Below are 25232 nucleotides of genomic sequence, written 5' to 3' on the forward strand. Positions count from 1 at the left end.
TTCCTTTGAGTGACTGAATCCAAACTCAGTGTGGCCCCCTGGACTCTCTTCTAGAAAAGGGGGCCTTGCCTCAGAGCAAGGAACATGTGTTCATCTTCAACTCAGACTCTCCTGCGCTCCTGCCAGTGAACACCGTTGCCTGGGCCTCGGCTCTCCAGGCAGTGTATGTGTCCTTGAGCCTGCACCTGCTGACAAACCCCTGTGTTACAGGCCGCAGTCCCTGTGGCAGTAAATGCTTATTAGTGGAAAAGAAAATTCCAAAATAAAACAGTCCAGTCACTTACTTTAACAAAAGATTTATTTGAAACAGGTTTGCGCAGACATACACCAGTCAACAGGATTGATCAAAGCCACAAATCACTAAATTCTCCCAAAACTTCTAAAAATACAAGTAGATGCCCTTCATTTGTATTCACTCCAGGAGGGAACCCAGTGCACTATAATGTGCTGCTGTAATTTAACAACCAGAGGACATTAATAGGACGTGAAAACGGTAACACTTCTAGAAGGAGGCAACAAAAAACCCCACACACCATAGAAGCGCTCACCACTCTGCTGGGATCCAATTAAACGTGCCCCCACAGCCCTGCTTCCCTCTGCATCACCAGATTAAAACCTCCCCATCGCAAACAATATTTAAGCAATCCAGGCACAGAAGTGACAGCAGACAGGAGAGCACATGGCTTCGCTCGCATGAGAAAGACACCACAAAGATGATGCATTTGAACGACAATTCAGTGACCGGCAGCCCCATCCTGCAGCGGCCCTGCTGCAGCTGCCTGCATGGCCCTTGAGAGGGAGGCTCAGAGGGAAGCAGCATTGCACAGGCCTGAACTTGGCCATCTCGGGCAACGGGGGAGAGTGGGGCGGGAGGGGAGAGGAGTTTCAGTACTGACATTGATTTTATCCATGAAACCCAAAAGTATTTACTGTTCAGGGAAGGAGAGAAACTCCATGACAGGGCTGGTTTCCTTTTTCTTTTCCTTTCTTTTTCTTTTTCTCTTTTTGTTGTTGTTGGTGGTGTTTATTGATTCACCTATAAACCACATATCAGGCTATCTATAAGAATACAACAGACTCCAATCCCATTGGAAGTGAGTTCGCAGCCTGCTCTCTGGGCTCTCTCCCTCTTTCCGGCCTTTTCTCTTTCACACGGAAGAGCTTACCTATAAAAGGCTCTTGATAAGCTCTCTTGACCCCCAAATTTCCTGGGCAGGGTTATTTGGATAGTGCTATTACTCCAACTTTCTTCTTCCTCTTTCCGTCATAAATCAAAGCCACCTGACACTTTGCGCCTGACTTTTAAAACAAACAGGTCTCCTTTCTTTCTTCAGCCAGGTCACAAGAACTGCCTACGGGCTAATCTTGAGAGCATGTTTTTCTTGGTCTGAGGCCTGGGAGAAAGAGCAGAGTGGATATCTCAAAGGCAACTAGAGCCCGAGATTGTCACTTGAAAATGCGCCAGCCTGGGTGTAAAAAGAATCCCTCTTTTGTCTCTCCTCAGTCGGGAGAGCCGAGGTGTTCCTCAGAGGTTAACACTGGATTATACACAGGGTGCGGTGCGGGGGAGCTCGCCCTTCTTTTCTGCTCCCATTTGTTTGTGGCTTCTGCCCATTAAGATTTACACTGGCTCAATTCCCTTTTCTCCTCACTCAGGGAGATTCACAAATCACTCACAGCCAACAAATTAAAAGAGCTTTAAACAGAACATTAGTTACAGACTGGGCATTAAATGAAGATCAGGTAAGGTGAAGGGGAAGGTACTGATGGACAACTTGAGATGCTGAGAAAAAAAGTAAATGAAGGGTACAACACATCGAGCGTGCTGGTCTGTTAACACCTTTCAAGAATACCTAATGATGTCATTATGGGGGTCTTGGGCCCTCACCTCTGAAACTCCTCAAAAACCCTTCTAATAGTCCTTCTTGGCCTTCAGGATGGAAAAATGGCTAGAATGAGGTTAAATCTCCCCCAAGGCTATACTGAGACAGTTAACTGCCTTGAGCCAATGAAGAACCAGCAACAAACCCAACTGATATAGATTTTCATTTTTTGAAGGGAGGGGTTTTTAACTGTCCCCATCGTTATTATGTATGCCCGTATAAACATTTACATGAAGAAAGCATTTCTTGAGTTTAACAGGGGACGCCATGTTTTGACTTGACCTGATAAACTCATTTCTTTGCCAAGTTATTATTTCAGGCTCTGCTTAGCCACCATCTCCCTGTTCACATTTTTTTATGGATCCCAGGAGATGAAGACTACATTTCAAATGCTGAAGCTAAATCACTCCTTGAATTACTTTGAGACGATGACCCTGGGCAGTAACTCAAACCCTGGTTGAAAAGTGTGCAGTCCTTTCACACGTTCAAAACTAAAGACCACCTTATCCTATAGCAGCGTTTTGCAAACATTCAATTCAGCTATGGTCTAAGACATAAATCCCTTGGAACAGAAGTACCTGATAAAAATGCTTTATGGTTCCAAATGACAAGATTAAAGGTCGTTATTATAACAAATGGAAATTATAGACTATAACTTTCTTCTAAAAAAATTCAACCTTAAAGCCTGTAATATTTACATACATATGCATTATAAGACATTCGTTACCTAGACTCACTTTTCCCCCCATTTTTCACTGCTTCTTGACAAGTTATTACTGATTTTCACAGCCAGCTCCCTATAGTGAGACAGACCTGAAGCCTTGTCAAGGGAAAGAAAATGTCAACAGAATTCTCAGCTGAGCTCTCCCAATGCCCAGGTTCACTTCTCAGGATATTCCTCTACAAGTGTTAAAGAAACAGCACTCCTTGCTCCAAAGCACGTTTTGTATGGTGTGCTGAACCAAAAGAGTTACCATGTTTTTGTTTTCATGTGTGCATGTGTGTGTTGGGAGATGGGTGAACATAACCCTGGTCAAGAAACCTGTAATATTCTGCACTGAGGCAGGACAGACACATCAGCTCCACTCCTAAATTATGACCGAGCCCGTTCTGATCAGCACAGAGTATTAATCCAGACTACTCTGCTCTCCTGATAGGTGTTTTCCACAGCTACCCTTGCTGGCATGTGTCAGTGTGCAGTAGAAACCCAGAACTAAGCCCAGAGTATAACTGGTCTCTTCCTTTTGCAGGGTCATCCAGGAGAAGAGACTCAACACAAGACTGGGCTGTCTGTGTACAGCAGTAGACCAAGGGTTGGCCTGGGTGGATTCTGCCAGTTTAGCTCAATCCAGAATCAGGCCCTGGAGCGCTAACTGAGCGTGACCTGCCAGCCCGTGAGTCAGTTAGTGTGTGGCAGAGTGACAAGCCCCATGTGGCATTTTCGCTGAGCTGACAGCCAGCGTATGCAACCTAGTCCAGTCCACCCTGCCCCGGGGGAGAAGTTGTGTGTGACACTCTGACCTCAATTTAAAGATAGGACAAATGACACAGCCCCTGAGTTGGCCCTGGCTAAATAGTATACATCACACGTAGTGACAGCTGCTCCTCCTAGAAGCCCAATTGAGTCATCTGGCTGTGAGAATGCTCAACCACATGAGAGGACAGAAAGGCATCTCTTCTAAGGTTTTCTTCTGTGTGCATCTGTCATCATTGCAAAGATTGTTTAGTCTACTTCTCAAGAGAATAGGAAATACACCTGTATACTTAAATCCCGGAAAACATGAACTCTAATGTAAGAAATAAAAACAAAAACCCCAAACAAACACAAACTCACACTTAAATTCATAATTCTGATTTGGAAGGCTTCAAGCTCAAGACAGAGCCAACTGTTTGACAAAGAATTGAATTTCTAATCCACTCTTTCCAAATAGGCTTAGTTCCCAAATGAAACAATATATGAATAGTTAAGATGCCTAATGCCCATTCAATTCCAGTTTTCATTTCTCCTCTGTATTTTGGCCATCACCTTTCTGGGTGTGCAAAAAAACCATACACCTTGGTTTGTCGTGTTAGTCATAGGCACATTTTGTTATAGTTCCTGCATGACAGTCCTTCCGTATTGCTGGGTACTCTAGTATTTAAAAATGTTCCATGCACCTTGGGGAGAAAGAAATGGCCCTTTTTGGAGCCTCACCTGTGAATTGCTTTGTTCTGCTGCCCCTCAGGCCCTCTCTGCATCCTGGTCACCTCATAGGTAAGGATTAGTTTTCTTAGTCAATGCAAATCATATTTTAAATTATTTCCATGCCCAATAAGTTGTAGATTTCTGACGAAAAAGGGTTAGGAAGCAAAGTGCACTAATACATTATTTCCTAATTTAGCACAATCATCCCCATAGGGTTTACTCATCCTCTGACTCTAGAGCTAAGAGTGACAGGTGTGCTCCTTCGCTGCACAGTCATGTTATAAATTCATTCATTTCCCCACAATGAAAATTCAAAACATGCTCTGAACTCCCATTTTCACCAGTAACAGTTGCCCAGAAGTATTTAGGCCATCCAAAAATCTGATTTGGCAACCAGAGCAGAGAACAGGGCTCCAGGCAGGTTGTTTAGTAAGGACTCCAGATGCTCACATTCATGCCTGAAGACATCTAGGTTCTATTGAGATTTAGAGTGTGGGACTCTGCAGTTGGGAAAGTCAGTGATTCCGCTTTTCGCTTCCTTGTCTTAGATAATTCAGGCTATGCCGTATTCTGATAGGTACCTGTGTCTAACACTGATGGGATACAGAAAGGAAACCATGTCAGTATATTTTTAAAAAGGTGTTTCCCTGAAATGTTTGGAATTCTTTTCAATTAAAACTGTGTGTGAAGGTCTTGTTTAAGCTCTCATACACACTGGGCTGATCATGACAATTGTCTGGGTCTCAGGGCTTATTTCAGAGTTTCTACTGCAGAGATCTGGTGGCGATTCCTCTGTGTCCTCCTCTCAGTGTCTCCGTGTCCTTCCTTCTCCTTCTGAGGACTTCTGTGGTCGTCTTGTTCTCCCCACTCAATGTCCTATACTCTTGCGTCTGGGTTTACTCATCCTCTGACTCTAGAGCTAAGAGCGACAGGTGTGTTCCTTCGTTGTGCAGGCATGTTATAAATTCATCCATTTCCCAACAGTGAAAGTCCAACATGTGCTCTGAAACAAGCGTGGGTTCTAATGTAAGTGGATGCCAAAGGCCCAGCAGTCTGGATGTTGGGAAGGGAGTATTCAGAGCCTGACCACGGCTGGGAGTCCTGAAGGGGTTCTACCACCACCCTGACCTGTGGGGTGGCCCCATGTCAGACAGAGGCAGAGAGACGTTTAGAATATATGCAGAAAGGCTATGTTTGTTTTCTTTCTTTACAGAACGAAAAGGGCGGTGGAAGAAGGAATTTTTCGCATCTGTATCTGAGTCTGGAGTGGAACAAGGAAAGGCGCGGGTTTGGGTTGGCTGCCCACCAGCCACCATGCACTGAGTGCCGTGGCCAGCCATGCAGCAGGTGTGGGGGTGAGGGGCGCCTGGACACGGCGGCGGGACTGGGCCGAGTGCACCTGGAGAGGGTTTGGAAGACTCTGCCAGGGCATCAGTTGGTTTGCCCTGCTGGAAATGTGGCTAAGAGGTTCAAATAAATGTTCTCAGGTTGACCACCCCGATATAGAATTTTGGGATTTCACTGCAATCAAGAAGTTTATGCCAATTTTATAAACAAAACAGGAATCAAAGCAGGAGAGCAACCTGCCTACAGTGAAGTCTGCATGTGGCCCGTTGGACTTAATCTGTGAGTTAACCAAACAGGAAGCAAGTGTGCCCTGCTCCAATTACACAGGATGGGCCTCTCACGCAACATAAAACTCCTTTCCCTTTCTCCCAGGACAACTAGTACTGATGTTTAAATATTGGTGAAACATAACGTTTTTAATTTCACACCTCACAGAGCACAGCTGAATGCTTCATAACGACGTAAACAAAAGTTAGGCTAAGCACTGCAGACGAGTTGGGAGGGCAAAGATAGCTTCCCTTGCGGTCTGCACTCCAGGTTTGCGAGGGAATATGTAACTAACAAACTGCTTGGCTAAGGCCACAGAAATGTGTTTCCTGGTGTTTTGGCTGCTGACGCCAGTCTTTTCTGACAAAGATGTGTTAACACTGGGTGCAACAAACTGAATCTCTTTCCTAAGATCAGTCAGGAAAATTCATGTCTTATTTCTTCCTGGATTTCTTTTTGGTGGTGTCATAAGCACGGATGACTTCTTCCTGACTAACAGCTCCGTGTTCTTCTTGAGAAAAAGCATACCCATCTGAAAGTGAAGCACACAGGAGAAGCTGGTTAACAGGAGAACTGGGGGAGCACACTAGGTTTAAAATAAGCTGCTTTTTTTGGCAGCGTGCAGGTGAGTGCGACACCTGGCCTCCTTAGCCTTGGATAGGTGGAGGCTTGAGATGAAGAAACCCGTGGCTATAGAGGGGCCGTGGCGGCCGCGTGCAGGCTAACCGGGGTCCCATGGTTCTAGCTGCCGATGCTGGAATGGGAATGGCTCTGAGGGTAGGTTTCCTATTTCTAGGGGGCTGCGGCTGAGCTCAGTGTGGGAATCATACACAGTGGGTCACTGGTCCCCGTCTCCACTTTCCCACTGCCAATGAAGAAAAAACACTCCTGTCTGCCTGATGCTGTAGGACAGCCAGCTAATTTATGAAGCTGTAAACATGCCAGGGAAAACACACACAACACTGATAGTGCAAGCTGGCAAAATGCACGTGATGCCTGGAGCCTTCCTGTTTATTTATTTATCTGAGACAGAGTGTTGCTCTGTCGCCTGCGCTGGAGTGCAGTGGCGCGATCCCGGCTCACTGCAACCTCTGCCTCCAGGGTTCAAGCGTTCAAGGTTCAACTGTGCTCTGCTTCAGCCTCTTGAGTAGCTAGGGCTACAGGCATGCGCCACCATGCCCAGCTATTTTTTTGTATTTTTAGTAGTGACGGGGTTTCACCACGTTGGCCAGGCTGGTCTCGAACTCCTGACCTCAAGCAATCGGTCCACCTTGGCCTCCCAAAGTGCTGGGATTACAGGTGTGAGCCACCGCACCCAGCCCTGTTTTTAAATCAGACTGATCTGGACTGGTAATAAGTAATCAAAGTAGGGTTGTTTCCGTGTAAATAAAGAAAAAGGTTACACAATAAAGTCAAAAGGAATTTAGCGATTGATTGGACCTGTGGCCACATGAAGACTGGTTCTTACACAATCAGTTCATATACTACTAATAAAATAAATAATAGCCAAGACTCATTTAATGCCATGTGTCTAAGACACTGTTCTATAAAATATAGCTCATTTAATCCTCCCAGAAACCCTATGAGATAGGTGATTATATTCCTCCCACTTCACAGATGGGAAAACTGAGGCACAGAGATTTTTGTGACCTGCCCAAGGTCACAGGCCTCGTGAGTGGCAGAGCTGGGAAGCAAACCCAGGGTCCACACTCTAGAGCTGAGAAACAGCTTTAGTGTTCACAAGCCCAGAGTGGGGCTTTTCTTCCAAATGGCCTTTCCCACAGAAAGACATTTGTAAGGCCCGCTCTCCATTGGCTAACCCTTCTGTGTCAGGGGTCTGGAAAAGTCCCACAGCTCAATTAGATATTCTGGCCAAAAGACAACACAATAAAAAAACCTGACAATCTTGACTTCCATCTATGCATGCTTACAACTTATCAGGGGAGCTGTGAGTTCACTGTCATACTTTTTAAAAGGAGAAGTCAAAAAGTGTGCCCATGAATCAGTTTCTAGACTGCCTATTAATTTCCTGAGGCATCTGGCTTAAAAAGGAAATTTCTAGAGTATCAAGACATACAGTAACAAGATGGAAGAGTCCTCCCGGGATGGAGAAGAGGAGGAGACTTTAACAGGAGACACTCAGGCTGTTTTCTCACTCTCTGTGTTCCCATAACTGAGAGTCCCGGTCCCGGGCTGGCTTCCCGACTCTTCCAGAGAACATGCCTTCTGGCCACTGCCTGAAAATCTCAAAGGCTCAGGGGGGTTATCGTGGGAGGCAAGGGCTTTTCTGCAGAGGTGGCCTGAGAGTTGACTGAGGACATGGGCTGAGCAGCAGGGAGGAGGGCCCAGACCAGTGAGGCCATGGGAGGAAGAGACAATGGGCGGGAGAGAAGGTGATGCAAGCTGAGCCAGGGTGAACAGAACAGAGAGGAATCTTCCACAGGGGGCTTTTGTCTACTTGCTCACCTCCATTTCTAGCAAAACAAAACCTACAAACCAAAAATTTCCACCACGTGGTAGCCACAGTGAAGCAGCTCCCAGACCACTGTGAGCCCCCAGATAGCTGGGTACAGGAGCAGGTGGGTGTCTGAGCCTGAAGGCAGCACCAACCTGGAGGGGAGCTCCCTTGGGGGCAGACATGCTTGTTCAGGCCTTGGGCCCACACCTAGTGCGCTTGAACTTCCTGACCAGGTAGGTGGCTGTGCTTTGATTCTCAGGGCTTTAGAGTCTTCACATGATCTGCTTCCAAGCACTGAAGAGCAAGTGCCACCACTCCTGTTCTCCTAAGAGCTTTTGGATTTTCACCAAGTTGCTTAATCAGAGATCAGCAGCAGGCACAAGGAAATCTCCGTTGCCTGGCTTTGGAGGAGCTGCCCCAGCCTCCTGCCTCCCTCTGGCACCACGTGGCACACACACTCTCATCCCAAATCCTGTACAAGCTGCTCTTTGTGAAGCATTTTTACTGCAGTCCAAGAGGAGACGTCTTTCCTTGGGATGTTTCAAAGCAAAATCTAGCAAATAACACTGCCTTGTCTGCTCTAGTAACAAGGCTATGTACTGTGGTCAACTTGGATAATTTCCATTCTCCAGTCCTTTAATAAGGAACGTTTCTAGTACACATCTGATGTCTTCCTGAGGGGGCCCGGCAGAACAGCAGCTGCAATGGCAGGGTTGCCACTGGCTCCACAGCTGCTGCACCACCCCTGGGGGCTGCTCCTCAGTCCTACAGAAATGGTTCTGAGTAAGGAACAGTCACCCCAAAGAATTGGACATACTCTTTATAAACTCTTCTGGTGGCAGCCTGAGGACTACTGAGCTCTCTCCACCCTGAAGACGTCTTTCTCCACTTGCTTGTTTTTATCTTAGATTCTGGGGGCCCCACGTGGCTGCAGCATGGGGTTGGGGTGGTGGCCAGGAAACAAAAGGTGGTTCCAGTCCTTGCTTGCTGCTACTTATCCATGTGACTTTGGGCTCTTTAAGCTTCCTGGATCTTGGTGTACTTTTCTGTAAGTTAAATGGCCTGGACCAGGCAAGGCCCAAGTTCTCTCAAGCTCCAGTCTTCTCTATGGGCTCCAGGACATGCTCATGGCCAGTCACACCCAGGCTGCAGGATCCTCTCCCTCTGTCACTGCTAGTTCACACTGCACCAACATGGAGGCCTCCGCATCCATGCCAGAAAAGAAAGGGTCTGTGTCAACAGTCTGTCCAAAAAGAACAATTAACTGCCTATTTTCTCTCTTGGACTGCTTTTTCTTCCTGATTGGGAGGAACTCATGGAGACATAAAAATAAATTTGGGAGTGTCCTTTCGGGAAAGGTATCTTAGCCTTTGGAATAGTCTACTCCCTGTTCAGATGGAAGGTGCAAAAGCTTTTTCTTTTATTTATCTTGTTTTCCATAACATGCCTGTGTCTACTGGAAACCCAACTCTGGGGGTTTCTTCAGCTCACAACTCTGTCACTTCTTCTGTGTGCATTAGTGCCATGGCCACAAGGGCCTCCCACGGGATTGCAGCGGGATGATTCGGCCCCCCGGTGAAGGGTTTCCAGGTTTCGCTTTGAAGAGACAGGCAGAAAAGAGTTCCCCTCCTGTCATAGAGCACCCTGAGGTCTGTGATAAATGTCTCCCACCATCATCTCTAGTTCCCATTGGCTGCACCTACCACCACATTTCCATCATGTTGTACACTAAGACTTTCTTAACCTTAATTGAGAATGAAAGTGGACTCTACAATTCAAAAGTAAAAGGAGGATGGCCTGATAGGTTTATCTTGGGAAAGGGAGTCCTCCCAGGTTCAGATAAAATTTCAGATTAAACATTTTCCTCTTAGAAACCAGGCCTGGTGGGAGTTAGAGCTGTCATGGGAGGAGTTTTACTGGAAAACCAGACACCATCACCCCTCAACCAGTCCTGCCTGCCCAGCCTCTGTCCCACCTGATGAAGATACAGACCTGCTCCCCAGCTCTGCCTAATGAACCTTTAACTGTCATTTGCATGCAAACGGGGAGCTCAGAGGAAGCCTCCAGCTCTTTGCATTCCCCACTTTCACTCATCTTTCAGGAAGTCCTAACAGCCAGAAAAGTTCTGATGGGGGCCCGGAGGGAGCTCTCATGGACCCAACTAACTGTGAACTTTCCCTGGCTGGCTTCCTAAAGCATCTGCTTTCTAAATAGCCACAGCCAGAATGGAGGGCAGAATCGTGTAGGTGAAAGGAGGTAGGAGGATAGATGGATTTCTTAGTTGTTTTTTCTTCTCCGGGTAGAACATTTGGTGAAATCCATAAAATTATGTCATTTTTTTCATTATTTTGGAATAAAACTCCCTTTAAGTAGCACTCCTTTGAATCTGCGCTCTGATAGCATCTTAATGAAAATAGCAGTTTCCTGTCTGGAAAGATTCCTAATAGCCATAGAAATGAGAAGACCATGGGGACAAAGAGGAAATCAGACTGTGTAGGAAATGCTGATCACAAATATTGTATGTTGGTGGCTCACAGGAACTAAAATACTACCAAGATTAGAGTTTTTCCTGCCAGTTTCCTGGACAGACTCAGGGGGAACATCAAAGGCTGAGACCTGCTATATGCCCGTCCTGCACCCCAGGACCAGCTCTGACCACCTGATGATCTTCTCTGGCTGTTAGCGACAGTAATGTCCTAAGTTATCCATCAGGTTCTGGTACTAGTCACTGAGTGTTTAAAAAATGTGGTGTGATTTTAGAAGCCTTCTTATTTCTTATATTCATTCAGTAGATTTTTTTTGGCCTTCAAAATATTGATTTAAGAAAAGCATTTAGTAGTTGTCTTAAGACATTTATGACTCTCTCATAAAAATTCTCATTCGGTCTTTGATCACAACATATATATCGTGTATATTCTGTCTATGGTTATTTTGAAACATTCATCAGAGAGGCAACACGGCTCAACAGAACAGACCCTGTAGAGTTCTGGGAACCTGTACGTGTTTTCTCTGTGTCTGGCATACAGAAGGTGCTTTACACATACTGTCATGAAGACTCACAGGGCTGTGTAAGATGTATATCATTAAAATTCTTTTTTCTCCATGGGAGAAAATAAAAATTTAGAGAAATTAAGTTTCCCAAAATTATTCAGCTAATGGCAGAATAATAACACCCAACATTTATTGTACTCTATATTGCCTATACCGTTCTAGGCACTTTATCTTTATGATCTCATTTAATCCTCCTAATTGAAACCAACCCAATAGTCCCATAGACAGTTTTGTTTGTTTGTTTTTTTTTAACATAGAAATGACCCTTCTGGTCTTAAAGCTTGACATTTATATTTGTTTTATCTGAGTTCCTTCCTTAGGTAGGGACCCACAGGTCTCTCAAAAAGTAGCAAAGATCTGAAACTCACCCAATGATCTCATCCAGACAATGAGATGCTAAGCCCCTCATTCATCTTGATTGCTTCCTTACCCCTCTTGATTCCTGTTTTCTTACACATTGTTAACATTTCTTCCCTGCTATATAAACCCCTAATTTTAGTCAGTCAGGGAGATGGATTTGAGACTAATCTGCCACCTCCTTGGCTATAGCACCAGATAAAGCCTTCTTCCTTGGCAATAATTGTTGTCTCAGTGATTGGCTTTCTGTGCAGCTGCGGGTGGCAGGACCTACACTGAACCTCTGGCATCCAGTAAGTTATCATATTACCCAACTTTACAGATGCAGAAGCAGACATTAAGTAACTTGCCCAAGGTCACAAAAAAGCAGGGGAGCAGGGACAGGAACCCAGGCAGCCCATCTCCAGAGGGCTGCCCTACAGTTAGCACTCCTGTCCCATCAAACCTCTTGACTTGACCTCTCTTTTGGGCCAGAGTCTGAGGCTGCAATCCAGACCTCATGGCATGCCACTGAGCAATGCTGGGCCAGCCACTTTCTGACCCGAGCCTCTGCTTTTTGTCCTTGGGGTGGCATTACCCACCTCCCGGGGCAGTGGAGCATTAAAGGACAGAAGCATGTCAGTCCCCTTCTTCCCATACGATATTCCACATGGGAAAGTGAGGACAGGGGGTAGATTACTGAAAAGCAATGATATTCTGTCTCCCTCCTTCTCTCTCCATTGAGAAAGTCTGCAAATACCTGTTGACAGGCAGAGCTCAACTGAACACAGATCCTTCATTGCCCGTATTGTGTGAACAATGATTCTTCACGTTCGTAAATCAATCTTTCTTTCTTTCTTTCTTTCTTTCTTTCTTTCTTTCTTTCTTTCTTTCTTCTTTCTTTCTTTCTTTTTCTTTCTTTCTGTCTCTCTCTCTCTCTTTCTTTTCTTCTCCTTCCTTCCTTCCTTCCTTCTTCTTCTTCTTCTTCTTCCTCTCTCTCTTTCTTTCTTTCTTTCTTTCTTTCAAGTTTCGCTCTTCTTGCCCAGGCTGGAGTGCAATGGCACGATCTCGGCTCGCCACAACCTCCGCTTTCTGGGTTCAAGTGATTCTCCTGCCTCAGCCTCCCAAGTAGCTGGGATTACAGGCATGCGCCACCACGCCCGGCTAATTTTGTATTTGTAGTAGAGACCATGTTGGTCAGGCTGGTCTCCAGCCCCTGACCTCAAGTGATCCAACCACCTCAGCCTCCGAAAGTGCTAGGATTACAGGCGTGAGCCACTGCGTCCGGCCCAACTCATCTCTTTCTACCAGTCATTTCCCTCTAAACTCCTCCGGAAGGGAAAGGGAGGCAGGGAGTAGGTATGGGAGGAAAAGCTGGCGTGTGCACGTGATGGGGGTGGAGAGGTGGCTGGGGAAGGCCGCGGGACCCAGAGAAGCAGGGCTGGGTTGGCCTTGGCCCTGGGGAAGGTGACCTGGATCTGCCTGCGCTGGGATCTGATGACTGGATTGCTAAAAACAAGCCCATGAGCTCCCCCTGAGCTCCAAAGTCGGGGGCAGGGGAGAGGGGATGTTTCACAGCCTCCCACTCTCCTCTGGAATCTGGAGATGGGGGCGGGGGTGGCAGGGGGACGCCAGCCTTAGACGTGGGGCAGCCTTCCTGGGAGAAGCATGATGTTTTTCCCCAATGATGGTCATTGTTTCAATCAATATGGTAATACTACACAAAACAGTTCATATTGCTATCTTTAGGGGCAACAGTTTAAAGGTCATACTGCTTCAACCTTAAAAAAGTCCTCTTGGGAGGCGGACGGAAGGATCATAACCACATCAGGATTTTAAGTTTACGGATTTTGTGGTCCCAGGGAATTACCTACAGTCAAGCTGCACGTTCCTGGGGCCAAATACACATTTTTCAGTTCCACTTCCAAACGCACGCCCCGCCCCCACCCCCATCAGCACTCACCCGGCCCCCCATCAGCACCCGCTCCCCCAACTCCTCATCAACCCCCGCCCCCCACCGACACCCACTCCTCCATCAGCCCCCGGCCCTCCACCGACACCCACTCCTCCATCAGCCCCCGCCCGCCGTACTCACGCGGGACGCCCTGCTGCAGGGAGCTGCCCCGGAACAGCGTCGGGGGCGTCTTCCGGCCCAGCCTCTTGATCAGGCGGTCGCGCTCGTTCAGCCTGCGGATAAAGCAAGCGCGTCAGTCTCGAGTCACCTGAACACTCGGGTTGCACAAGGAGACAGACAGAAGGGGGTGGGGTGAGGTGGGGGATAACCTCCCCACGTCGGGTGAGGCGTGGTACTTCACCAGCTGCCAGTGATTTCCAGCAGATGCCATCTGGGCGCCTCAGTGCTGGCTCCCTATTGTGGAAAACGCAGTTTCCAGTCCCTCCCTCAGCCAGTGCCTCCTCCTCGCTCAAGTGTGCATGTGCCCGGTCCATACCCGCGGGACCCTGGGCTTTTCAGGACACTTCTGCAAGAGAGGCCTGTTTCCTGGTAAACGTCTCGGCGCCTCACTCCTGCCTGCAGCCCCCTGCCTGCACGGGGTGAGAGCCCCGCGGAGGCCTCAGGATCCCAGCCACAGCCCAGCTTCGTTCTGCAGAACTTGATTATTTTGAACCCCAATGAAAATCAAGGCGAGTTTTCTTCTAAAACAGACGGCTAAAGAGCAGTCCCTGCCTTTCCTGAACCTATTCCCTTCAAGGTTGCCACTGCTGTGAAGACATGTGGAACTATTCTGGAGCTTGGCTATTTCTATACTATTTTATTTTTTTAAAAAGATGGGGTCTCACTGTCGTCCAGACTTGAGTGCAGTGGCACAATCATAGCTCACTGCAGCCTCGAACTCCTGGGCTCAAGCAATTCTCCCACCTCAGCCTCCTGAGTAGCTGGGAGTCCAGATGTGCGTCACCACACCTGGCTAATTTTAAACATTTTTTTGTAGAGACAGGGCCTTGCTTTGCTGCCCAAGCTGGCCTCAAACTCCTGGCTTCAAGTGATCCTCCCGCCTCGGCCTCCCAAAGTGCTAGGATTACAGGTGTGAGCCACCATGCCCCGTCTGTTTATTTCTATAAACCCAAAGGGAGTGCTTGAAAACTGCCCAGGCAGGTCAAAGTGCTTTGATTTTTACTATCAGGCTCTCATTTCACTTGTCATTACAGGAGTTTGCCAGTGACCTAGAGGCATAATAGATTATGGGCTGAATCGTGTCCCCTCTAAATTCACATGTTGAAGTCCTTACCCCTAGTACCTCAGAATGGGACTGTATTTGGAAACAGGGCCTTTAAAGTGGTAATTAAGGTGAAATGAGGTCATCAGGGCGGGCCCTAATCCAGCATGGGTGCTGTCCTAATACGAAGAGGAGACGAGGACACAGGCATGCATGGAGGGGAGACCACAGAGCACACAGCCACCTGTAAGTCAAGGAGAGTGCTCGCATGAGAAACCAATCTGTAGATAGCTCGAGTTTGGACTTCCAGCCTCCAGACTGTGACAAACTCAATTTCTGCTTTTTAAACCACACAGCCTATGGCACTTTATTGTGGCAGCCCAGGCAGACAAATACAGCCCCCATCGCGTTTGTGGGAACGTGAGGGGATACGAAGTTGTAGAAGAAGCTGCAGGTGCTTGAATCCCATGTACCCCGCCCCCGCCCGCCCATCGATCAGTGAGCCTGGAGCCTGAGGAGGCCCCTCCAGTGACTGCAGACCCGCCTAGCTCCCTCAGGGCCATCGAAAGAGGAGTGGGGCCCTGGCTCTTGTTCACAGTTCTTTGAGTTGAAGTTCATTTTGAATTTCCAGGAGAGGGCATTTCTGAGTGCCTTGGTTGAAATAACAATGTTTAATTCATTACCAATTAAGGGTAAGCCTCAGCTAGCTAAGCTTGGCAAAATGTCTCATGGCTGAGGAAGAAAAATACTTTCTCCATCCTTTCACACTGGTCCTCCCTCCCGTCTCCTCTTTCTTCCATGGGCCAAATTAATCTCACCGGGTCTGGCTGAGCAATTGCCCTGGAAGGCATGGTTGTGCAGACACAGGAGGAGTGAGCCCGTGGCACCTGTCCCTCTGTGTAGCTGCTATCACCGACTGTCCGCAGCTCCCTGTACTGCCTGGTTTCAGAATGTGGCAGGTATAAAGAAGGGCCTGTCCTCCCTGTCCAACACGTGCCCAGCACTGGCCACGACTCCTGCACAAAATAAAGGGCACTGTGTGCGGAGGAGGCCCCTCACCCTGCCTGGCCTCAGGGTAGCCTCACCAGCCAGGCCCCACATGGGGACATAATGGGCACCTGATACATTATTTTCTCAGAAGCTGGGGACCATGCAGGACTAGGCTCTGCCCCCATGCCCCTGGACCACAGGGACATGCCTCCTGAACCACCCTGGCCATCCCAGGAGCTCCTCCTCATGATGGGGCTTATGAAAATGTCACAGATCCTCAGAAATGGGAGGGATCATTGAAATTATACATGTTGGTCTCTCACCAGGCAGGTGAGAAAACAGACTCAGCTGTGTCAAATAACTTGACAAAGGTCAGATGCGGCTTCGCTGGCAGGGTTCCTGTGCTGGCAGACGCCGCCTAGACACCGCCTAGAGTGGTGAACACTCTTCTCTCTCTTCTTTTTTTATAATGAATTTTTTTTTCTTTTTGTTTTTGAGACAGTCTTGATCTGTTGCCCAGGCTGGAGTGCAGTGGCTCACTGCAGCCTCCACCTACCAGGTTCAAGCAATTCTCCTGCCTCAGCCTCCTGAGTAGCTGGGATTACAGGCACTTGCCACCATGCATGGCTAATTTTTGTATTTTCAGTAGAGATGGGGTTTTGCCATGTTGGCCAGGCTGGTCTTGAACTCCTGACCTCAGGTGATCTGCCCACCTCAGCCTCCAAAAGTGCTGGGATTACAGGCATGAGCCACTGTGCTCAGCCTATAATGAAATACTATGTAAAAATGTGACTTCTTGCTTCAGAGGGACCCACTCTGTGCCACAGCCCTTCCTCCACATACTGTGAGGGGTCCACAGCCAAGGAGGTACACCCTCCCACGGCCCAGGCCTGCCATCCACCACCTCAGTTATTTGGGACCCTAGAAGTCCCTGCTCAGTGACCACCCAGGCCTGCATCCAAGGCTAACTTGACTTCATCCTGAGCTCCATCCCCCTAAAAGTAGACCATATAGCCAATGTGCATACCCCAGGCCTGTGGGGGTGGCCAAGGGATGCTTTTTGCATGGGGATGGGAACAGAACCTGGGTGTGTGGGCTGGGATATTCACCACACCACACGTGCACAGATGTCCTCAGTGCAGGGCAGAGCTGGGGTTCTGAAGCATAGAGAGGGTGTCCAGGGAGTGAGCTCTTTCCCACGCTGCCTTGCTCTGGCTAAGGCCTTCAAATAAGCCAGGAATCAGGAAGCGCACCAGGCTTTACGAAGGTGTCATCATGAAGGGACATAATTCTTTGCTAGCTTGATTTATAACTTTAACATATTTATGCGTGGTTCAAGGTCTCCATTGGTACTGTTATACCAAGTCCTGCAAATGTCAGGAGCAGCCTATGATAACTACTTCAGATTTTAATAAAATAATAAAGTCTCAAATATAAATTCCTTATACTCCCCATTCTTCTCCCTTCTATAAAAAAGAAACAACTTTCCAGTCTACATTTTATACTGTTGCTTCATAATATGTATGGATAATTAATATCTAATTATATTTAAAAATATGTATAAATGGTGTCATTTATTTTATGCTTCCTGTTTATCATGTTTCTTGCTTTTTTTCTTTTTTTGGTTTAGAGGAATACTTTATTATTTTTTTCAGTGGTCACCCTTACATTTCTAGCCTTCATATTTGACGAGGTCAAAAATTAGAAAATAATTTAATCCCTTTCTTGAATAATACACACTTCAGAACACAAAACTCTGATTTTCCCATCTCTTCTTGTCTTCAGCACTGAAGCTTACTCAGTTTGCCATTTTTTGCAGGGAATCTGTCTTTTCCTTCTGGTTGCTTTTACAATAATTCCCTTTGTCTTTGATGGGCTGTAGTTTCATGACAATATTCAGTATGACTGGTTATACGTTTGTTTTTATATCCTGTTCAGCTGCTCAGGTCTGGAAAGCTACAACAGCTTGAACGTTTGTGGATCTTCACTTACAGAAAACATCCCCTCCGTTCTCTATTTTACCTTCTCCTGGAGCTTCTATCTACAATATCTCCATATTGATCTCATTCTATCTTCCACATCCCTCAATCTCTTCCATGTTTCTCGTTCCCCTTCTCCCTTCAGCTTTATCTAAACTACTTTAAAATTTTCTAATATGTTTTAATTTAAATCACATACTTTTCATGTCTATATGTTTTATTTTTCTTCCAAATCCACCTGTTCTTACATACTGCCCTTCTCTTGCTTTTTGATATCTGTATCTTCTTTCATCACTATTTTATAGAATCTTTCAGACTTTCCGTGCAATTCCAGCTATTGGGAAGCTAATTTTCCTATCCTTAGTACAGAAGGACTCTCTCCTTCATTGTGGTTCATTTCCTGTGTGTGCTCTAGTTCTTCAGAATGAGTTTTCTTTTGCCTCTGCTAGGGCCCTATGGGTTACATCAATTTGTATATTGATATATTAGTATGTAGCATTGGCAAGCCTGAAATTGGACCTCACATATAAGCATGGGCTTCCAGTTTCTAGTGGGTAATTCTTTCTTTCATCTATTTCCCTGGGCACACAGTATGACTCATTGCTTCTCTGTCAATCTAAGGAGAAAAATTTTTCTAGTTTCTGTTTTACTAAAATGGCATCCCTGTTATATCTCACATGGGACTAAGGTGTTCTCTCCCTGCATTAACCCCTGAAACCTCTGCCTCTGAGCCCTTTGCGTGGTCTGATACTCCCATGCAGCCTCCTTGGCTTCACCTTCTCTAACCCTGCTGGCTTTGATGCCTCTATTTTTGGTATCTGGATTTACTTCTCATTCTTTTGAGCTTAGTTATGTTTTTGAGAGCCTGCCTTTGTTTATATTTCACCTAACATGTATGTGTGTTTGGAAGGATCTTTTCTGAGTTAGCTCAGTCCCCCATATTGACTCCACCTGGTTTTTATAAATAATCTGTTATTTCACTGAACCAACTACTGGAAAACACCATGTCTACAGAACAAGATCACAGAACTATTCTTTGCAGAGTCTTGCTATCCTTAGGAACAAGCTTTTCTGAAACTTTTAAAACAGCAAAGGATGTGACAAAGCTTTAGAGGTCATAAAACAGGAACCAGAGCTTATAAAAACACTCTACTGGAGGTGTAGGAAGCACTGATTTCTCCATGCACTCCAATGTTGAAATGTCAAGGAACATTATTCTTCCAATTTACCCTTCTGTTCTTTGGAGGAAAGGAGACCACTGTGAATAGTTATAACTAAAATTTCTCATGAACAATAATGTTGGAAAAACTCAAGATTGAAATGGGTAAGAAAGGATAACATTTACCATTTACAATATTATATCATCTATATATGGTTTGGAAGCTATCTGTTCACAAAAACAAAGTAAAAAAGGTGAACAAAACACAACAAAATATTTACTTTGGTTAATTCTGAAATAATGAGAAGAAAAGTGGAGTACAAATTGGCACAGAAAAAACAATTTAGATCTATGTTTTCCTTTTTTTTTAAAGAGAGAATCTCTTTAAAATACTAAATTCTAGCAAACTAAATTCAGTATATGAATACTAAATTAACAAAATACTAGCAAAGTAAGTTTAGTATATTTAAAAAAGTATATACTGTGACCAAATGAGATTGATCCCTGGAATGCAAGGGTGGTTCAACATATAAAAATCAAGCAATATAATATACCACATTAATAGAATGAAGGAAGAAATATCACATGATCATTTCAACTGATGCAGAAAAAGCACCTGACAAAATTCAGTACTCTTTCATGATATTTTTATTGTGGAAAATGCTAAAGATATAAGGGAAATTCCTTATTATGAAAAGAGCATTAATTAAAAAAAAAACTCCAAAGCTAACATCATACTTAATGGTAAAAGACTGAAAGCCATGTTTCCATGTTCAGGAACAAGACAAGGATGCCAACTTTCAGCACTTCTATTCAGCAAACTTACTGAAGTTCTAACCAAAGCAGTTTGGCAAGAAAAAGAAATAAAACACATCCAAATATGAAAGAAAGAAGTAAAACTATCTCTATTTGTACATGACACGATCTTATATGATGAAGAATATACACAAACACACACATTCAAATAATGGGAGTTAATAAACTCAGTAAAGTTGCAGGATAGCAGGTGAACCAATAAAAATCAGTAGTATACAAATATAATAGCAATGTACACTCTGATAAGAAAATTAAGAAAAACAATCCAATTTATAATCAAAAGGAATAAAATATTCGGGAATAATTTTAACCAAAGAGGTGCCACACTTATACATAAAAAACTATAAAACACTGCTGAAAACATTAAAGACATCCCAAATAAACCTTGTGTTCACAGATCGAAAGATGATACTGTTAAGACAGCAATACTAGTCAAAGTGTTTTACAGATTCAGTGTAACTCCTATCAAAATCCCAATGGTTTTTGTTTGTTTGTTTGCAAAGATAGAAAAGTTGATCTTAAGATTCACATGGACTTATAAGGGACCCAAAATAACCAAAATAATCTTGAAAAAAGAACAAAGTCATAAAACTCACATATACCTATTTCAAAACTTATTACTAAACTACAGTAATAAAAATAGCATGGTACTGACATAGACTTACATTTCAAGAGAATATAATTGAGAGCCCAGAAATAAACCCATACATCAATGGTCACTTAATTTTTGACAAGGATGTGAAGACCATTCAATAATAAAGGAATAATCTCTCCAGCAAATGGTGCTGGGACAACTGGATTTCTACATGCCAAACAATGGAATTGGGCCCTTCCCACCACACACAAAAATTAACTTAAAATGGATCAAAGGTACAAATATATTTGAAACAAATGAAAATAGAAACACAGTATATCTAAACTTATGGGTTGCAGCAAAAGCAATCCTAAGAAGGGAACTTATAGAAATAAATGTCTACATCAAAAGAGAAGAAAGGTTTGAAATAAACAACCTAATGTTACACTTTGAGGAACTACAAAAGGAAGAACAAACTAAGCCTAAAGTTGGCAGAAGGAAGAAAACAAAAAAGATCAGGGCAGAAATAAATGAAACAGAGACTACAAAAACAATGGAAAAATATCAGTGAAACTAAAAGTTGTTTTTTTCCAAAGATAAAATCTACAAACTCCTAGCAAGACTGGTTAGGAAAAAAAGGAGAGACTCAAATAAAGTGAGAATTGAAAGTTGAGACACTATAACAGATACCACAGAAATGTAAAGGGTCATTAGACATTACTACAAACAATCATATGGCAACAAATTGGAAAATCTAGAAGAAATGATAAGTTCCTAGACACTTACAACCTATCACAACTGACCAATAACAAGGAGATTGGATCTGTAGTAAAAAATCTCCCATCAAAGAAAAGGCCAAGACCATCAGGTATATACAAATGACCAACAGGTATACGAAGAATGCTCAAACAACTAACCCTCAGAGAAAGGCCAATTAAAATCACAATGAGCTATTACCTCACATCTGTTAGAATGGCTATTATTAAAAAAAAGAGAAAGCTAACAAGTATTGGTGAGAATGCAGAGAAAAAGGAACCCCTGTACACTGCTGATGGGAATATAAATTAGTATAGCTACTATGGAGAACAGTGGAAGTTCCTCCAAAAGATTAAAAATAGAACTATCATATGATCCAGCAATCTCACTTCTGGCTATATAATCCAAAGTAGTGGAAATCAGTATGCTGAAGGGATATCTGCACTCCTCTGTTCACTGCAGCATTATTCATAATAGCCATGATAGGAAATCAACCTAGGTGTCCATCAATGAATGAGTGGATGAAGAAACTGTGGTGTATATATAGATATACACACACACACACACACATACACACAAACACAATGGAATACTATTCAGCCTTAAAAAGGACATCCTGTCATTTGCTATAACATGGATAAACCAAGAGGACACTATGTTAAGTGAAATAAGCCGGGCACAGTAAGACAAGTGCTGCATGATCTCATTTATATACGGAATCTTAAAAAGTGGAACTCATAGAAGTAGAAAGTACAGTGATGGTTACCAGAGGCTGGGGTTGAGAGTGCAGGAGTGAGGGAATGGGGAGCTGTTGGTCAAAGGGTACAAGATTTCAATTAGACAAAAGGAGTAAGTTTTTATTTTTAATACTTTAAGTTCTAGGGTACATGTGCACAGCCTGCAAGTTTGTTACACATGTATACATGTGCCCTGTTGGTTTGCTGCACCCATTAACCTGTCATTTACATTAGGTATTTTTCCTAATGCTATCCCTCCCCCATCCCCCCACCCTACGACAGGCCCTGGTGTGTGATGTTCCCCACCCTGCATCCAAGTGTTCTCACTGTTCAGTTCCCACCTATGAGTGAGAACATGTGATGTTTGGTTTTCTGTCCTTGCAATAGTTTGCTCAGAACGATGGTTTCCAGCTTCATCCATGTTGCTACGAAGGACATGAACTCATCAAAAGGAGTAAGTTTTAAGATCTATTGCACAACAGGGTAACTATAGTCAATAATAATGTGTTATATACTTCAGAATAACTAAGAGTAAATTTCAAATGTCTCATCACAAAAAATGATAAGTTGGTGAGGTGATGACTATGTTAATTAGCTTGATTTAATCATTTCACATTGTATAGCTATATCAAAACATAACTTTGTACCCCAGAGGCTTCTAAATTACAATTTGTTAATTAATATTAATAAAAAGCATAAATATAAGAGCTAGAACAATATAAATCTTAGAGGAAAATACAGGGGCAAATCTTTATGACCTTGGCTTTGGCAATGGCCAAATGCAAGTAACAAAATGCAAGTAACAAAATAAAAGACAAATAAATGGGACTTCATGGAAATTAAAAACTTGTGCATCAAAGGTCATTATCAAGGAAATGAAAAGATAACTACAAAATGGGAGAAAATATTTGCAAGTCATATCTGATAAAGGTCTAGTATCCAGAATATATAAAGAACACCTACAACTCAAAAGCAAAAAAAAAAACAACTTGATTAAAAAATGGGCAAAGGACTTCAATAGACCCTTATTCAAAGAAAATACACAATAGCCAACAAGCACATGAAGATAATCAGTATCATTAGTCATCAGGGAAATGCAAATCAAAACTACCATGGGATAGCACTTCACACATACTAGGATGGCCATTTAAAAAACCCCAAAACCAAAATAACTCAGAAAATAAGTGTTGGAGAGGATATGGAGAAACTGGAACTCTTGCACATTACTTGGTGAGATGTAAAATGGTGCAGCCACTGTTCCTTGGTAAGTTAGACACAGAATTATCTCATCACCCACCAATTCCACTCCTAAGAATATACCCAAATGAATGGAAAATGGACTCAGACAGATACCAGTACAATATCCATAGCTGTGTTATTCACAAAAGCCAAAAGTAGAAACGACCCAAATGTCCACCAACTGACAAATGTGTAAGCAAATGTGGTCTATGCATACAATGGAGAATTATTCAGCCATATAAAGAAATATAGTACAGATACATACTTCAGGGTTACATACTTCAGGGATAAAGACTGAAAATATTATGCTAAGTGAAAGAAGCCCAACCTCAAAGGCTGTGTATTACATGATTACATGAAATGTCCAAAATAGGCAAATATGTAAAGACTGAAAACAGGCTAGTGTTTGCCAGGGGCTGTAGGGCAGAGAGGTGGGGGAAAGGTAGCGGGAAGGACTGCTTCACATATATGGGGTTCCCTTTTGGGGAGATGAAAATATTCTGGAACTAGACAGTGGTAGTGGTTATACAACACTGTGAATCTACCAACTGCCATGTATGGCAAACTATAAAATAGTAAATGTCATGCTATGTGCATTTTATCACATTTTTTTGAGAAAGAAAATTGAATAAAAAAACATGGATTGGGTCCCAAATCAAGGTCAATTCCCTCCTATCACATGAGCTGTTGGTAACGATGCCATTTTTACAGTTTATTTTTCCCATGGTGGGGGGATATTGGCATTAAAGTACTTAATTTCTTTTTTTTTTTTGGCTCTGTACTGGCAGAAGCAGGTATGCTAGCTGGGAACTATTGCTATGAAAGGTGTTGTGTAGACATTACTTCACCAGAGATATGTGCAGTCTTGGTGCCTCCCCAGTAATGATGGTGAAACCCAAGCTCATACAAGTCCTTAAAAAGGCTCTTTTTAGAAGCTGACAAATCCTAGAGAAGGTGTTATGCTCCTGCCTCGAAAAATGATCAGTCTCAGGAAGAAGTGGAGAGCTGAGTTATGATGGAGAAAAATAAACTCTTGTGTCCACATTTCTGTTAGAAAGCTATTCCTGCAAAAATCACACATGCATAACTGCCAAAGAGCGGGAGCGTGGAGTACGCAGCAAATAACTCCAAATCTGAATTTTAGATCTTGTCAATAGTTACAGCTGATCGGAATCACAGCTGACACTACAACAAAGCCAAAAACAAGTAGGTAATTTTAGAAACTTATTTTTAAATTAGCTGCTGGGCAGTCTGCAAAACACAGATGTGACAGGCCCTCAAGAAAAAAAGCTGGTCCCCAGTTTCCTGTCCTTCAGGGAAGGCCAAACATCTACCAATCCACCGGGCTGTTAACATTCTAACCTGTTTTACTAGAGAATGATATTTCATAGCCTCAATTGGCAACTTATTTTACTCATTATCATTAGGAAATGAAAACCTTTGGGGCTCAAGTGGATTCCAGACCTACCTAGGCCTTTGTTTTATCTAAAACTTTACATTAGTTAAAGACACTTATGTAATGAAGGAAAATCACAACAATAAAACAAAAACAAAATCGGTTTTCCAGCCTAAAACTTCAATAAGAGTTATATTTATTTTATATACCATGGAACTAGGAGCCCTCCAGAAATTCCATTCTATTAGATGGTAGTAAATGATTCTCCTTCCCCCTTTCTGCCAATCCATATGCATCTTCTTTTTAAAAACATGACTTCTTGACCTCTCATTAATTCAGCATTTGTACTGCACCTACTGTGTGTGAGACCCAATGCTGGAAACAAAGTTACCCAAGACATAGCCGCTGCCCTCATGAACTCAGAGTCCTCAAGGTGACCTCGCCGTGCAGACACTTATCATGCTATAAGGTGATGATGCCCTTACAGAGATTGTGCTAGGCTCAGGAGAGATGACGTGGAGGAGTGAAGAACTTGGAGCAGGGCAGGGAGAGAATCAGCACTCAAGCTGGGTCCTGAACAGTGGATGGCTGTTGGCTGACCATCCAGATGCAAACACAGGAGGAGGAAAAGGTTCAGCAGGGACAACAATGAATCCAGTTTCAGATGTGGGGCCTGTGAGCGCCTCTGAGGTGTTCAGAAGACAAGGGACCACAGAGAGGTCAAAGCTGAGATGCAACTTTGGACTCAGCTTGTAGAAACCCATGGAGAGTCAGCAGACTGAGAAGCAGCACTGTGCCTAGTGATTCCTGGAAAACACCAGCACACCATCTGCGTGTTCAACTAGAGGGTTCATTCAGCCGGAACCAAGTCTTACACTTTTTG

General features: G+C 44.0%; 1 protein-coding gene across 2 annotated transcripts in view; it reads right to left on the reverse strand.

Annotated features, from left to right (window-relative positions):
- Positions 1 to 280: 280 nt before the first annotated feature.
- The window catches only part of ATP8A2 (ATPase phospholipid transporting 8A2), a 693068-nt gene continuing 668116 nt past the window's right edge, over positions 281 to 25232 (reverse strand). For both annotated transcript variants that reach the window (XM_030813212.1, XM_030813213.1), the window contains exons 36-37: positions 13623 to 13714; positions 281 to 6214 (exon numbers count right to left, since the gene is read on the reverse strand). In XM_030813212.1, coding sequence (XP_030669072.1) covers positions 6117 to 6214; positions 13623 to 13714 — 190 coding nt within the window. In that variant the 3' untranslated portion in view covers positions 281 to 6116. The remainder of the gene's footprint in view (positions 6215 to 13622; positions 13715 to 25232) is intronic.

Source organism: Nomascus leucogenys, chromosome 5 (assembly GCF_006542625.1).
Source record: "Nomascus leucogenys isolate Asia chromosome 5, Asia_NLE_v1, whole genome shotgun sequence".
NCBI classification, from domain to species: domain Eukaryota; kingdom Metazoa; phylum Chordata; class Mammalia; order Primates; family Hylobatidae; genus Nomascus; species Nomascus leucogenys.